Source organism: Chanos chanos, chromosome 1 (assembly GCF_902362185.1).
Source record: "Chanos chanos chromosome 1, fChaCha1.1, whole genome shotgun sequence".
NCBI lineage: Eukaryota > Metazoa > Chordata > Actinopteri > Gonorynchiformes > Chanidae > Chanos > Chanos chanos.
In genome coordinates this window covers 56,912,844-56,926,822 of record NC_044495.1, presented here as the reverse complement: position 1 = coordinate 56,926,822, position 13,979 = coordinate 56,912,844, and the positions used below count along the sequence as shown (strand labels likewise).

Sequence of the window (13,979 nt, the reverse complement as noted above, 5' to 3'; positions counted from 1 at the left end):
TCATCTACAATAGTAAAGATTCGTAGAGCTTGGGCTATTAACACTGACACCTTCTAGAATCTGAACCATCCATTTATATGAACACAGTCTGGGAGGTCAGAGCTCAGCTCATCGAATACTTTTGCAAATACAAGTTTAAAAGTGGATTTCTCTCAATGTAAACAATGTGCTTCGTAAATGTTACATGTGTTCATTCCCCCCAGAATCCAGAGAGTCACAGCTTGAGAGGTTAATGGAAAGTTTGTACGGGTATTAAGTATTAAATACTAATTGCCACTTGGTGAGGTTAGGGTCTCTTGGCCTGGCCACAGCTTTAAAACATGAACACAGTATTGCACTGTTAGAAACACTGCGATACAACACATTCCTCTATTGTTTGAGTCCAAATGAGGCACCCGCAGAGTCCAGACATGTTGTCTTTACACCATTTTCAGCATCACGTTATCGTAAGGTGAGCTATCGTCCTCTTCTATGGTTGCCTGGTCTTTCTGTTTCTGTTCGGAAGCGAAAGCCCTTCTGGGAGGTTTGGGAACGGCGTAGTCATCGACCTGCGGATTGTACGGATACTCGTGGCCGCTCGGGTCCGCCGCATTTCCCCTTATTTTCCAGGCATGACCTTTGACCTCTTCGGGATCATCATAGAGGAACGTGGGCGCAACGCCAGCCACAGCACAACCCTCGGGCTCGTCGTAGATGTGCTCGGCTCTGGAGTAGGTGGACGGCCGTGACTTGCTCTTCTGTGCTAACGGCGTTCTGATAGCCATCTCGTCAATGCTGTCGTACAGGGGCTCCGTTAGCTTACTGTCTTCCTCCGCCCGCTCCCTCTTGCAACCAGGATCTGCTACAGCCGGAGGCGGATGCGACACCGACAACATCTCTGCAAGGTTTTTAGCAATGGTGTCAAAAGGTAGTGCGTAGTCCGGGTCACTGTGGTTGGAGGAGGGCGAGTTTTTGCTCTCCGGCTCCACTTGTTCTCCGAGACTGCCTTGGTCACTAACGGGCATGGTGGCTTTACAGTACATATCGCTCTCGGAGTTAGCTAACGGACAGCTGCGGAAGTTTTTGACTTGGCTTTTCCGGGGCGGCGGCCGGGTGTCCAGAGTGAGGCTCTTCACTCCAGTCAGATGCTTGTCCGAGGGAGTCTCCAGTCTGGATCGAGGAGGCTGCGGCGTCAAAGGGGTTTCCCGGCTTGTCATCTCGTTTACGGTACTGTACGCACCACCATCGTCCGCTGGCGTGTTGATCCGAGGCGGATCCCGTTCCAGGCATCCGCCGGCCGAGAATTGCCTGTGGGAGAGGCTAGTCTTCTGAACGTTGATGGCTGCTTCCACACACTGGAAAATCTCGTTGCCCAACTTCGTCTCAAATTCAAAGTTGCCTTCACCGGAGTCACACCTACGCCCGGCCTCGAAGGAGAAGGTCGTCTAGGAAACCAAGAGAAACAATTGCTGGGTTAGAAGGGGGATGAGATGCGACAGTGGCAGCTACAAGCTGAACCACCTCTTTTTCCTCCTTTCTCTGAAAACAGCAGTTTGAGTTATGTTCTGCCCGAGGCCAAAACAGTAGTAACAAAACAGATGTATTGCTTGGCAACACAAATATATTCCCTGAGCTTTCTGTGAAAATTATGTTAAATATGTTTGAGGATTTGTTTACAGCAGTTTGGTTCGCACTTTTTCTTTATTGAGGGGGAGCTCCTAGGGCTTTCAATTTGTAATAATTGTCAAGTCTTAAAGAGTGCAACTTACCTTATCACGCCCGAACCTGCGGAGGAAACGGTAGGGCCAAGTGTAAACCACTTCGCCTGTTTTGGGGTCTTTCAACAGTAGGCTGTCAAAGTCTGTCCTTAGCAGGTGAGCCCCTCTCAGATTACACCTTTCTGAAGCCTCTGTTCGCCTTATTGTCACTCTGAAATCCTTCATGGCTAGGGAACAGGAATAGGGTCAAAGAGGTTAGCCACACTGTCTCCTGTAGGGACCGACCCTAATATATATACCCTAATATACGACACTTGTTGAAATGTAAATGAAAAAACTAACCATAATGTTTTCTAAATAGGAAGCAGTTGTTGTCTATCAAGTGCAACCACTGTCACAGTTTTTCTTAGCTGCCCCAGTAATTATGAATTATATGTCATTTTTTTCAGGATATTCCACATATTTGCCTACATCAAAGAAACGGGATTTTATCCATATGTTATTTGCTTTATTTGCAATTTATTTTGTATTCGAACATCTCTGGATGTATGAAATGTGTGCGCTTGTGTGTGTGCATGCGTGCGTGCGTGCATGTGCGTGTGTGTGTGTGTGTGTGTGTGCACGCGTGCGTGTGTGTGGTAATTTGTCCTGCCAGCTGCACCATTCCACTGGTTGTTTGAGCGCTACTGGAAGACTCAATCTCCAGTCAATTCACAGAGGAGAAACCTCACAACCTCAGAGAGCAATTACCAGCGAATTACACCATGAAGAAAGCGACTGGCAGGAATATGCTGCATATGCATGTCTCCGCCAGGGTTCCGAATGCCAATGTTTTCCTACATGGGAACCGATACGGGTGAGCGAATGCTATTAAAACCTGGAAAGGCGGTGACAAGATTGGGAAGAATTCCGGTTTTCTCGGTTGAGCAGGAAATGTGACCTCACATTACGGAACACTACGAAGTCTTGTTTAAACAGGACTGCTAAACTGAATGTAAAAACTCCAAACATACTCCAGAACACCAGCCTCTGGTTATCCTGAGATGCCGTGTAGACAGGAATCCCAGCTCTGAGAATGTTTTTTCATTCAGTGATGCAAACAACATGGTACGCAAGAATTCACTCACAGATACACAAGAAGAGCAAACCTCTGAATAATCACCAGTGAACACGTAGGAAAATTACATCAGTTATATCCATAAAGGAGCTCTAGAGCGCTTGGTATAGAAGACCTTCAAAAATGTCAACGATACAGATTTAAATAATATTAAATTCATTGTCACAGTGACTGGGGCAAAGCAACATGTTTCCCAATTTTCTAAATTCAACTTTGCATAGAAGTTGTGAATGATGTGCCATCTGCTAGTCAAATCTCGCCAAACATCAAACAGGGAGGAAACACACATCCGAGTGCAGCTTTCAAAACAGTTCAGCAACACAAAAAGGGTCTGTGTGTGACAACACGGAAGCGTCAGAGAGGAAAAGAGGGAATGAAAGAGCGAGAGAGCAAGAGAGAGAGAGAGAGAAGACTAGATGCACGAACACAGGGAGATTTGTGGTTTTGCAGGTAGCTAATTTGTTTGTAACACGTGGGTATGGAAGCCACAGCAGTAAAACAATAAGCAAGGAAGATGTTTGTCTTGTCGTGTGAAGACGGCGTTGAATTCTGTTCGCTTCTGCCCATAAAAGTTCTCACAGCTTCTCCACCTCACTCCACGGGTGAGAGAATGACACAGTTCCTTCCTGCCGAAACATCGAAGTATTTCAGAAATAGACAGTGTGCAGTGACTAAATGAGAGGACTGAAAAGCATTTCCGTTTTTTTTTTTTTTTCCCTGGTGCTACGAAACAGTAAGCTACGCATTTGACGGTTGGTTTGTTTTTCTCTAGACTTCTCTGAATACACCTTTTTTTTTTTTTTTTTTTCTCATCGTTTACAGCCAGGCTACCATCATATTTATGCTTTACAAAACGCGAAGCCTTTACGTCAAAAAGAGTCGAGTGACTGAGTCACCAACGTAAAGAGTTACTCAAAAAAAAAAGAAGCGTTGTTTACAAACAAGCTGCGACCGTAACCATATTTTTCAAAAACGTGAAGCCATTATGAAAATGAAGTGTTTTTTTTAAAGTGCTGTTCGACTAACCGGTAGAACGTGGGTGGCTGGACAGCCTTTGAAGTCCGAAGCAATTTTTTTAAACATTTATTGACTGAACCTCCTTTCCATAACTTTAGATCACGTTAAGCTTTTTCTTTTTTTTTTCTTTTTTTTTTTTGGTCTTTCCCAGCGTAGAGAAACAAAGATGCAATGTGGTGCAACACGGTTGAAACCTCCTGCTTCCACTTCTCCAAACCACTTCACGCTCATTCTGACCCCGTTTGAGCCTCTTTTCTCCCTCTCTCTCTCTCTCTTTGGCTCATTTCTTCCTGCCAGGTGTGTGTGAGAGACGTTCAGGAAGTTGGGTGAGAGTTCAGGTCTACTCCCTCTGCGTCCGTGTGAACTTACATCATCGGGCTGCGAGAGGGGCTCGCGCTGAACTTAGACTGAACAACAAAAAAAAAGTCCGTCAGCAGCGCAACTTCATAACACCACCCATCGATATGCATCGACAAACGCCCAAAAATCGTCCAAAAACGTGCTTTCTCTGTGCATCGCTATTGCTTCAGTCACTCACAACTTGCAGCAAACGGACTGACTTTAGATTATGTGGCCTGTTTTCTTTTCTTTTCTTTTTTTTTCCTTTTTGATGTAAGTTTAAAAGGTTACTACAAGTTTATATATATATATATATATATATATATATATATATATATATATATATATATATATATATATTATTTGTATAGTTTTGCTCTGGAGCCTCAACCACAAGAGCTCCAGAGAGCCCTGTGTCATTTCCGATCAGACCTGACGGTAAGTGGTTATTGTCGGGTAATTGCTGAGCAGCGCCGGCCCTGCCTGTACATGAAAAGATGCACTCCTCTCAGTACTCGGCACTTAAAAAGATATTCTCCACTCGGCCTCAAAGACGGCTTTTAAGAGCGCGAATTGTTTCAGTAGACCCAAACATTTCAGACCTTCTGAGTACGCGCTGTACGGTTAACAAAATGGCTTGGTGAAGTACACCTCAGTGTTTATCTAGTGCTCAGAGCAACGCTGTATATTTTATGACTTTCGATATTTATTTAAAATACTAATAAGATATTTCTGTGGTTTCCCTCATGACTTACACCTTCTGTGTTAAGTCAAGGCAGAGCCATGAAACTGTGGTTTAGTTTGAGACCACACCTTGTATATGTGTGTTTATTCACTGGTGAGCAGGCACAGTGGGAACATGCGCTTTTTCATACGCTACTGAGCATAAGTCAGGGCCAACATGAAATAAATAAATAAATAAATGAACAAACAAACACATGTTTATCCACAAAATCAATCTTATAGAACCTAAAACGGTGCTTATTTGGAGCTCAGAGAGAAGAAGCGGAGTAGTGCACAGACATATGGCTCAACGTATGGAGGAAAATTACCCATTTAGTTCAATTACTCATTTGACAGCCAAAAACAAAGTGACTTAATCCGTCCGATTAAATAAGTTTGGATTGTATTGCGGTACTGGCCTAATAAAATAGATTATGATTGATTGTATGTTATCTGTCTAGCATCTGTGCTGATCGTGTTATTGATGGCCTCTCTCTCTCTCTCTCTCTCTCTCTCTCGCTCTCACTTTGTCTGACTGGTCTCCTGCCTGTCTGTCTGGTTTCTCTCCCTCACAAACACACACACACATACACATACACAAACACACACACACACACATATACACAGGCGCACTCTCAAAAGTGTGTACGTGGACACAAAGGTCTCTTAAGGTTTGAATGAGTGACATGAGGTTTAAGAGGTTTTAGATTGTGTGAAAAGCCAGGTGTTATCCAGTGTTTCCACTGCATGATGTTAGCATATAACATTCACTAAATTAAAACAACCCAATAGAAGTGTGAGTTGGATTTGAGTGTAAAAGTGCATAAGTGTGTGTGTGTGTGTGTGTGTGTGTGCGTGTATGTTTGTATGTGTGTGTGTGTGTGTGACTGGTGAAAAGCATTGTGTTAAACGAAGAAGTCTGACAGCAGGATGTGACATTTGGTGAACGATAAGCGGTCAATCTTCTTTCTTGGCGGACATTAAGGTTGTTTTTTTTTTTGGCCACAACACAGGAAAAATAGAGGCCACAACTTTCCACTGCGTAACAAGTCAGAGGAAAAATGCAGAAGTATGTCAGTCATTTTGCTGCTGCGTTTCATGATATGCATTAGTAATTTCTTACTAATCTTCAAATGTCTTGTCAACCCTGTTATATGCACTATATGTTAGAAATTGCACAGAGGGAGTATTAAAATTGCTGGACAGCTATACACACATTAGCATTAATTCTTTCCCTTCTTCTTTTATTTCTTAATGGATTTCATAAAGGTTATTGTCGGTGTCATTCGTCCTTAAACAAAGCACAAGTGATATTCTGATGAAAGAAGACTTTGCTAAATGTAGACTGACTCACTTAGCCTTCACCAACTTGACCACGCATCTACCCACCCGCAAATAAATAAATAAATAAATAAAGTATTGTGTTTGTTTGTTTATTTATTTATTTATTTATAGCAAACACTGCTACTGAACCTGCTGCATCAACTCATTTTCATCCTGCTGCGACAGGAGGGCACTGTTGTGCTAGTTTGTGCATATATTTTATTTCAAAAAAAAAAAAAAAAGTTCTCTTACCGCCCTCTCTGCCACTGTAAATGGAGTTGTCCGCCATGGTTACCTCGTCTGATTCGGCTTGTGTGTGCTGCATGCTCCCCCGTCTCTGTCCTCTCTCTGTCCATCTCTTCAACAGGACGAAGGGAGAGAAAGAAAAAAAAATTCAGCATTTACATTTCTCAGAACCGTTGATTTTTTAGTTTGAGTTGAGTATTGAAGCAATGCGTTGTTTTCCAGCCAATCTTTAGGTTTAGCTAATGCAAAAAAATGTGTGGAGAAGTTCGATGCTTAGTGTGGTTCTGAAGGACTGTCCGAACATTGTTGGGAATGCTGTCACAGGTGAGAATGACATGGTATCAGCTGCTATGCAAAAAAAGCAAAGAAAGTTTGAAAAAAGAAAGAAAAGAAAAGTTTAGACTAGACTCTTTGGACCCTTTGAGAGTGATATCCTTGTGATAAGGTACAAGAAAATCGTTCAGTCGGTACCAAGATCAAGACAAATCACATGTCAGCGTCACAAACACAGAGAATTTTGGTCCAGCTAGGAAAAGTACTGTTAATCCAACATATCAGTCCCTTTCTCAATACTCATTTTACCCCAAAGACCAAGCTCCATAAGCCAGTGTTAACAATCTAACTCTGAAGCATATGCAGAAAACCCACTGAAAGATTTCATTTCTGTCTTCCAATATTTAAAATATTTGAAAGGATCTTACATTACCACACTTTAGAAATATGTAAATGCTTTAACATGAGGAGAACATTCTCTCTGTGCCTAATTCACATTGCTAGAAGGTATAACAGATTATGTTCCCTGTTTTCCAAGAAATTAGAATATACTCCTCAGTGAGTTTCAAACAGTGCAAGCATTTAATGGTCTCATGGTGAATTCTTTCTTGGCCTCTCAGTCCGAGGCCTTGATCCCATTGACGTTACTGATGAATAGCCTCGGCAGTGGAGGTGTTTCACAGTCGGACACAGCCTCCTACTCAACTCCACGAACATTCAGTGGTCTTCACCTCACGCTGTGAACACGATGATTCGATGGTGAAAAACATGAAAATATTCATCCCATTTTGTTTTTTCTCTCTCTCTCTCTCTCTCGCTCTTTTTCCTAGAAGGCAGGCATACTAATAGACTTAATAATTGCAGAAATAATTCTAGGTATACTTGGCGTCTCCATAGCAGCAGGAAGCCTGAAGTGGATGTTTGAATGTTTTTAAAATGTGAGGCATGTCTGATCAGGAAATTTAGAGATTTGGAGCTGATTCTTGCTCCATTCCTGAGTTTGAATTTGAATTGAATTGGCTACATCCTTTGAATGTGAATGGAAAGTGGTCAGTTGAATTCAGAGTCCAGCAAATTCAGTCCAAGTCAGACAGATCACCTGATGCCACCTGATATCAAATGGGAGCCAATTCTGAATTCTTAATTGCGCACTACACTAATACTAGTGAATGAGTGTGAACTGAGTACTGAATCTGTCCTGGAGATAATCCGCAACTGAAAGTTCATTTGGTCTGCCAGGAAAACCTCAGGGACCAGGTGAATGACAAGAGGTGTATCCATTCCAGCCAAAATGTTTCGAAGCAGCCACTTCCTGTTGCCCTCACTATAAGAGTTAAAAATTGAGCATAAACATGTAGCTTGGATAGAAATTCTAGCACTTCGAATGAAAACAGTTTTTAGAAGATGAGACCCGAGCCAAGCTCCGGAAAAGGTTTGGTGGAGTGTTTTCAACGCCGGTAAACGCTACGCATGGTAGAATGCACGGTATCGGCGTGCACGGATTGTCAAAACTCCCTCTGGTACTTGTGGCGCGTACATTCAACCATCAGCTAATGGCATGTGATCTTGGCCATGCTGGTACTTTTCAAACGTCTGTGGTTGGAAACAAATGCAGCAAGTTAGTCTCTCAAATCTGAGCTCTGCATTATATGTTCCATTTAGCGCACAAATATGTGTAAAATACAACATCAGCACACGCTGCGAAGGTAACTCATCAGGCCAGCGGAAAATATTTAAGGCCTCATTCACACCTCTTCTTAGTCTTCAGTTCACAGAGACACATACAAAAGGAGTTTAGCGGCGGAATGGTCTGGAAACACGTGTGAATTTATTTACAATGCGGGTGTAATGTTAAAAGTTCCACTTTAGATACAAACACATGTTATTCTATAGCCTACTACTTTTGACAACAAAAGTGAGCCTGCCCTATGTGTTGGATTCATTCTGCAGCTGTTTCCTTTTTTTTTTTTTTCTGAGACTAGTTATGTGTTTGCTCGCAATTGTGTGAAGAGGAAGCTGTGCAGATGGGAAAGGTCACAGTTTTAAGATAAATGCCAGCTATCGTATAATTTTTTTTCTCTCCGAGTCACAGCAAAAAAACCCCAAAAAAACAAAACTATTAAGATTTTTGGACAAACTGTTTTCATGTCGTTGTCCGCGGTTCGCAAGATGTTCATTGGTGTTGGTGAAAATGTGAGGTTTTTTTGGGGGGGGGGGCTTTTTGAGCCAAAGCATTTATATATTCTGTGTATGACAGAATATGACATAAAAGAAAGAGTTTCTTCAACTTTCGAACAAATTTCAGTGCAGTCGCACCAATGAAGCTGCTTCAAATAAACACACACGCACACAATTTGACACAATCTCTTAGCAAACAGGTTATTGTATATCCCACACACAAGGCTGTGACATAAATTACTGCTGCAAAGAGCAAATAGCTCTTAGAACAACCAGCGAAACCCGCGATCGAACGGATAAAGGCAGGTTAAACGTTGGAGGATGAGTCTAACGGTACTCACAGGGAAGGCGATTTCACACAGTTTTTTCTTCCAGTCCTCCACCTCGGCGTTTTCGGCGGCAAAGACAAACTGCTTTTCGGAGGTCTCCACCAAGAGGGGCCCGCAGTCCCTCGGACAGCCCTCCACGTCCACTTCACATGTCACACGAATACAATCGCTCAGCTTTATCACCTGCAGTAAGACAATGTATCAGCGTGAAATATGTAAAAATAACCAAAGATAGACAGATAGATGGATAGATAGATAGATAGATAGATAGACAATATCCATTAGCGGAACATATCCTTTGATTGAGGGATTCAGTGTTCCTCCCTCAACAAAACTGAATGTTGAGTAACCTCATACTGAATACTTGTTTGAATGCTTCTTTAACTGTTTTCTGTTCTTTCATTCAAAGTTGATTCAGTTCGATGTTCTTGTCATTGAATGACATTCTTTACCGATGACACTGAGAAAATGTTTGGAGAGGTTTTTTGGTTTGTTTTTTTTTTTGTTTTTTTTTTAAATCCACTCTTTGAAGAGGGTGGACATGCTGGCTACGGCACTGCTAATATAAATTGTTCTGATCTCAATGGGAACAAGTTATTAACTCGTATGCCTGCTCTCTAACACGCGTCTCGCCTCAGCCTGGTGACTCGAATCTCCTCCGTATCCTGCAGATGACCACAAAGTGGCTTTTTTTTAGAAACACACACACAAAACAATGTCAACAGTGTTCTTCCTGATTATGCACAGTTTGAACATCTTCGTCTGCATTCGTTGTTACCTTCTTGTTGTCCTGTTTGCGGTTGGATTTCTCCAAAGTGCCACTGTGGTCCTTGCACTCAAAAAACTCCAGTCTGGAGATGGAGCAAGTGCTCTCTTTGTACAGAATGGTCCAAACCTTTCTCCATTTCTGAAATAACAAATGGGAAAAGAGAGAGAGAGAGAGAGAGAGAGAGAGAGAGAGAGAGAGAAGAAAATAGAAGGAGGGAAAAGCAGAGAAGGTATTGTTAGATTTAGAACTGACAGGTAAACTGACAGACAGTTTGTTCAATTCTTCCCTCTATTTTTTTTTTTTTTTTTGGCTTTTCCCAAAGCCTCACTACAGGGCGCTTTCACAAAGTCGACAGATCAAGGCCGAAGCAAATGTTGCCAAGCGTGATTGAACTGCAAAGAAAATATGAAATGAAAAATGGGTGAGGTCGTCTTTGAAGTCACTAAAGAATTTCTCATCAGTTTTGAAACTTGTTACGTCGTGAAACAGGCGGAGTCCAAGGAATTAAGGTTTCAAGCACTGATGGTGTTATTATATCGGAACTTAACATGTATTTGTTTCCACTCTACTCTGTGACTAACTGAAACATTGCATATTTTTGCCTAAGATTCAGCGTTAATTGGCTTCTGCCTCGTCGCAGATCAGGGCATGACAGAGTACGGCCATTGGTATGTCGCTCAGATGACTGTGCAGTTGAACTAGTTCAATTAATAGTCATGTTTTTGTAAAGCATGTTTTTCGCTCAATGGGAAACATATATTGCAACACTGCACAATACAGTAACAAACTTGTCTTAATCAAAGATAGTTGGCTGTTAGACTGTAGCCAGACTGCAGGATGAAGAGCAATCTGATAGACACAGACCCAGAGAAAAGATAAGTTTTATCACAGATGAATTAAAGCATGTTATTTGCTGATCTTGTTTTAGAACATAGTTGTTTTTTTTATGGCTTAACTAGTGATAGCACTGTGCAAAAGTGGGAAGTGAGCCCGTCTGATCAAATTTAACCAGTAATTCTCATCGACTTGGTCATAGTATCCAAGCAGAAGTCTCGCATTTTGAGTGTTAAACCACAGAGTGTTTGCCGCTCAAGAATAGTTTTCCATCACAAAGTAACACATTAGAAAAGTATTTGTAGTCTTTATACACAGTCTTCACTATGCAACAAAAACATGTTGGGAGCCAAGATAACATAAGGTTCTTCCGTTTTCCAGCCCTGGAACCATTTTATGGTTCAATTTTAGGTTCAGACATGTTAAGATTCAGATAGACATGTGATGTGGACAACCAAATAGTGTTTCAGTACCTATTCGAATATTGAATTCATGAAGGATTGTAAATAATGGGAGATGCATTGACCAGCCATGAAATAAACCAAAACTTGAAGGATTGAAACTAAAAGATAATGATTGATTGCGCAGTCGTATGATTTAAATCGATGATTTGCATTTTTGGCTGTCTCACGGTAGCGTATGATTCCTTCATTAGGAAAGATACGCATTACAGCAGAAAGGATGAAGTCGTCATCCACCCCCCCCTCCCCCCACCCCCTTTCCACGAAGATGTTTCTGATCAGGAATCTGGAGTCAGGTTAGAAAGAAAATTACGGCTAATGCTTGCCAAATGCCGCTAGCAGTTTGCCAAAGCAACACAACAGAGACTGCTTTTAAAAGAAAAAAATCGACCAATTACGATGCACCCCAGTGGCACATCTCCCTCCTGCGCATAGAAATGCATTAATTCTCTATGAGGATCCCATATGGTTGAGGCATGTTGTCAGCACACAGAATCAGTCAAAATAGGCTTTAAATGAGAATGATAGCATGTTCAAGCACAACTTGTTTAACAGTGAGTGCGTCTTGTCACTGTAGCAGAATTAAGCACAGTATAACTCATGAGGACAAGCAGTATTTACATGAGGCCTTCAGAGCAAGCTGCTCTTGGCTCATAAGCACGCTCTTCATACGGTGCAGGAAACAAACTTATTGAGTGAAAACAAAAAACTTTTTTTTTTTCTTTTTTGAAAATCTAGTACTTTTCATGTGATGATTGTTAGTGCTGATGAGTGTCAGTGCTTGGTCAGACCTGGATTTTCCCTAGACGTGGTTTTGAGAAGTGTTGCAATAGCTTTGGAGCAACTGTGTGAGTACACAGACTCAAGCACAACTCAACCAAACGCAAGTGTACAGTTTGCACCAACATGCAGTTTTTTTCAAATAACGTTTCGTTTGATGGTATTACATGTGATGCTCTGGGTTTTAATTGTTTGATACACACACACACACATCATCATCATCATCATCATGAAGTTTCAACGGAATTAAAAGACTCTAGGGTCTGTTAATCCATTTCATAAACCGGAAACTTAGTTGGACAGAGACAATGATATGTAACGCTGTTTTATTGTTGTGTAAGCCTTTGCTATCCCCAGGACAACAAAACGCAAATATTAACCCTCATTTGATGCAAAGACTTCCACCAGTATTTTTTTTGTTCCTGAAAGTTTTCAACAACTAAATGTTGTGCACAGCTCAAATACCAGTGATACCTGTCCGTGGATTCTTATTAATAAGTTTCCTGTGTAGCTTACAGCCAGTTATAACTCAGTTCAGATGAATGTAAAACATAAACTACAACTACGCCAAAAAATGCAACGCTTATCATAAGTGCTTCAAGACTCCTTATGACTAAACCTTTTTAAAAGTCAGCCTACTTCCTCTATGTCTGTCTATCACAATACAATTGTCTTCTTTAAACAACAACAAAAAAATCCCATTAAAACAATGAATGAATGATTCACCACAGCTTAGCTCATCTCCATTCAATTAATATCTTTGATAAGCTTCAAAACATCAAAAGGAGGAGAAATCCCGCAATTAATAATAAAAAAAAACCCTACAAAGGCCCAAAAGCGTCATTCCAATAGTTTCTAGAGACAAACGACTCAACTCCTGGTGAGAGTTAAGATTTTGAATCAGTTGGTAAAAGTTTCCTCGTTTGAACATAATTCGTTTCAATAAAATACAACAGAATCCAAACATCACCATTCACGACAGTATATTTTAGATATAGTTACAGTCTACTTTGGGAAGTGTGACGGCGAAAAGCGAACCAAACTCAAAAAAAAAAAACCCCACAAAAAACTAAATGTCCTTTTGGGGAACCTTTTTTTTTTTTTTTTTTTAAAAAAAACGTAGTCTTAAGAGAGAAAGTGGGAAATCCAGATATCTCTGAATGCAAATTTCATTTGAATGGGTGCCAACAGAGCAAGCTTTTGCAGTGCGAATGCCAGACGTAAGCTGGCGTCTGCTGTGTCAGAGCAGCTGTCTCTATCGTTTGCCCGGGCACTTAACGACACAACCCAAGCGACCCATTGAAAGAAAAAAAAAAAAAGAAAAAAAAATACGTCCATTACCTTTCCAAATCTTTGTTGCTGCAGGTACAGCATCCCTCTTTTTCTTATGTCTTCCTCCATGTTTAACTCTTTTGACCTCTACCTCCTAACGCTACGGTCCCAGAGTGAGCATGATTTTCCCCTTCTGATATTGCTCATGACGCAAGCCTTACCGAGTTCCGCTATGTCAACTTCCTGTAAAACTTGTAGAATTGTTCACACTTTGCTGCAATGCTCTGCAAGAGGAGGAAGAGTGTGTACAAATGTGTGTGTGTGTGTGTGTGTGTGTGTGTGTGTACGTGTGACTGAGTGAGGCACTGAGTGACCGCGCCTGCATCTGCAGAAACTTAAACTTTAGGGATCTGATAAATTTGTCATTCCTTTTTCGTTACCACACGCCATGTGTTTCACAGTGTGTTACGATCAAGTCATACAAAGCTACATCAAAAAAAAAAAAAAAAGAGTGTATTCAAATATATTCACTCAACTGATTGCTAAAATGCATGTGTATATAGTACCATAAAATGACATGTTGTGTCCATTCAGCTTGACAACAACAGGACAGGTTTACTT

General features: G+C 41.3%; 1 protein-coding gene across 1 annotated transcript; it reads right to left on the bottom strand.

Moving 5' to 3' along the window:
- Positions 1-419: 419 nt before the first annotated feature.
- dok2 (docking protein 2) lies at positions 420-13,487 on the bottom strand. The gene is made up of 6 exons (XM_030788676.1): positions 13,428-13,487; positions 10,021-10,149; positions 9,246-9,425; positions 6,469-6,574; positions 1,749-1,924; positions 420-1,424 (listed from the first exon to the last, which is right to left on the bottom strand). Exons 1-6 carry the CDS (start codon positions 13,485-13,487, stop codon positions 420-422), a joined length of 1,656 nt encoding a protein of 551 aa, XP_030644536.1.
- Positions 13,488-13,979: the final 492 nt, after the last annotated feature.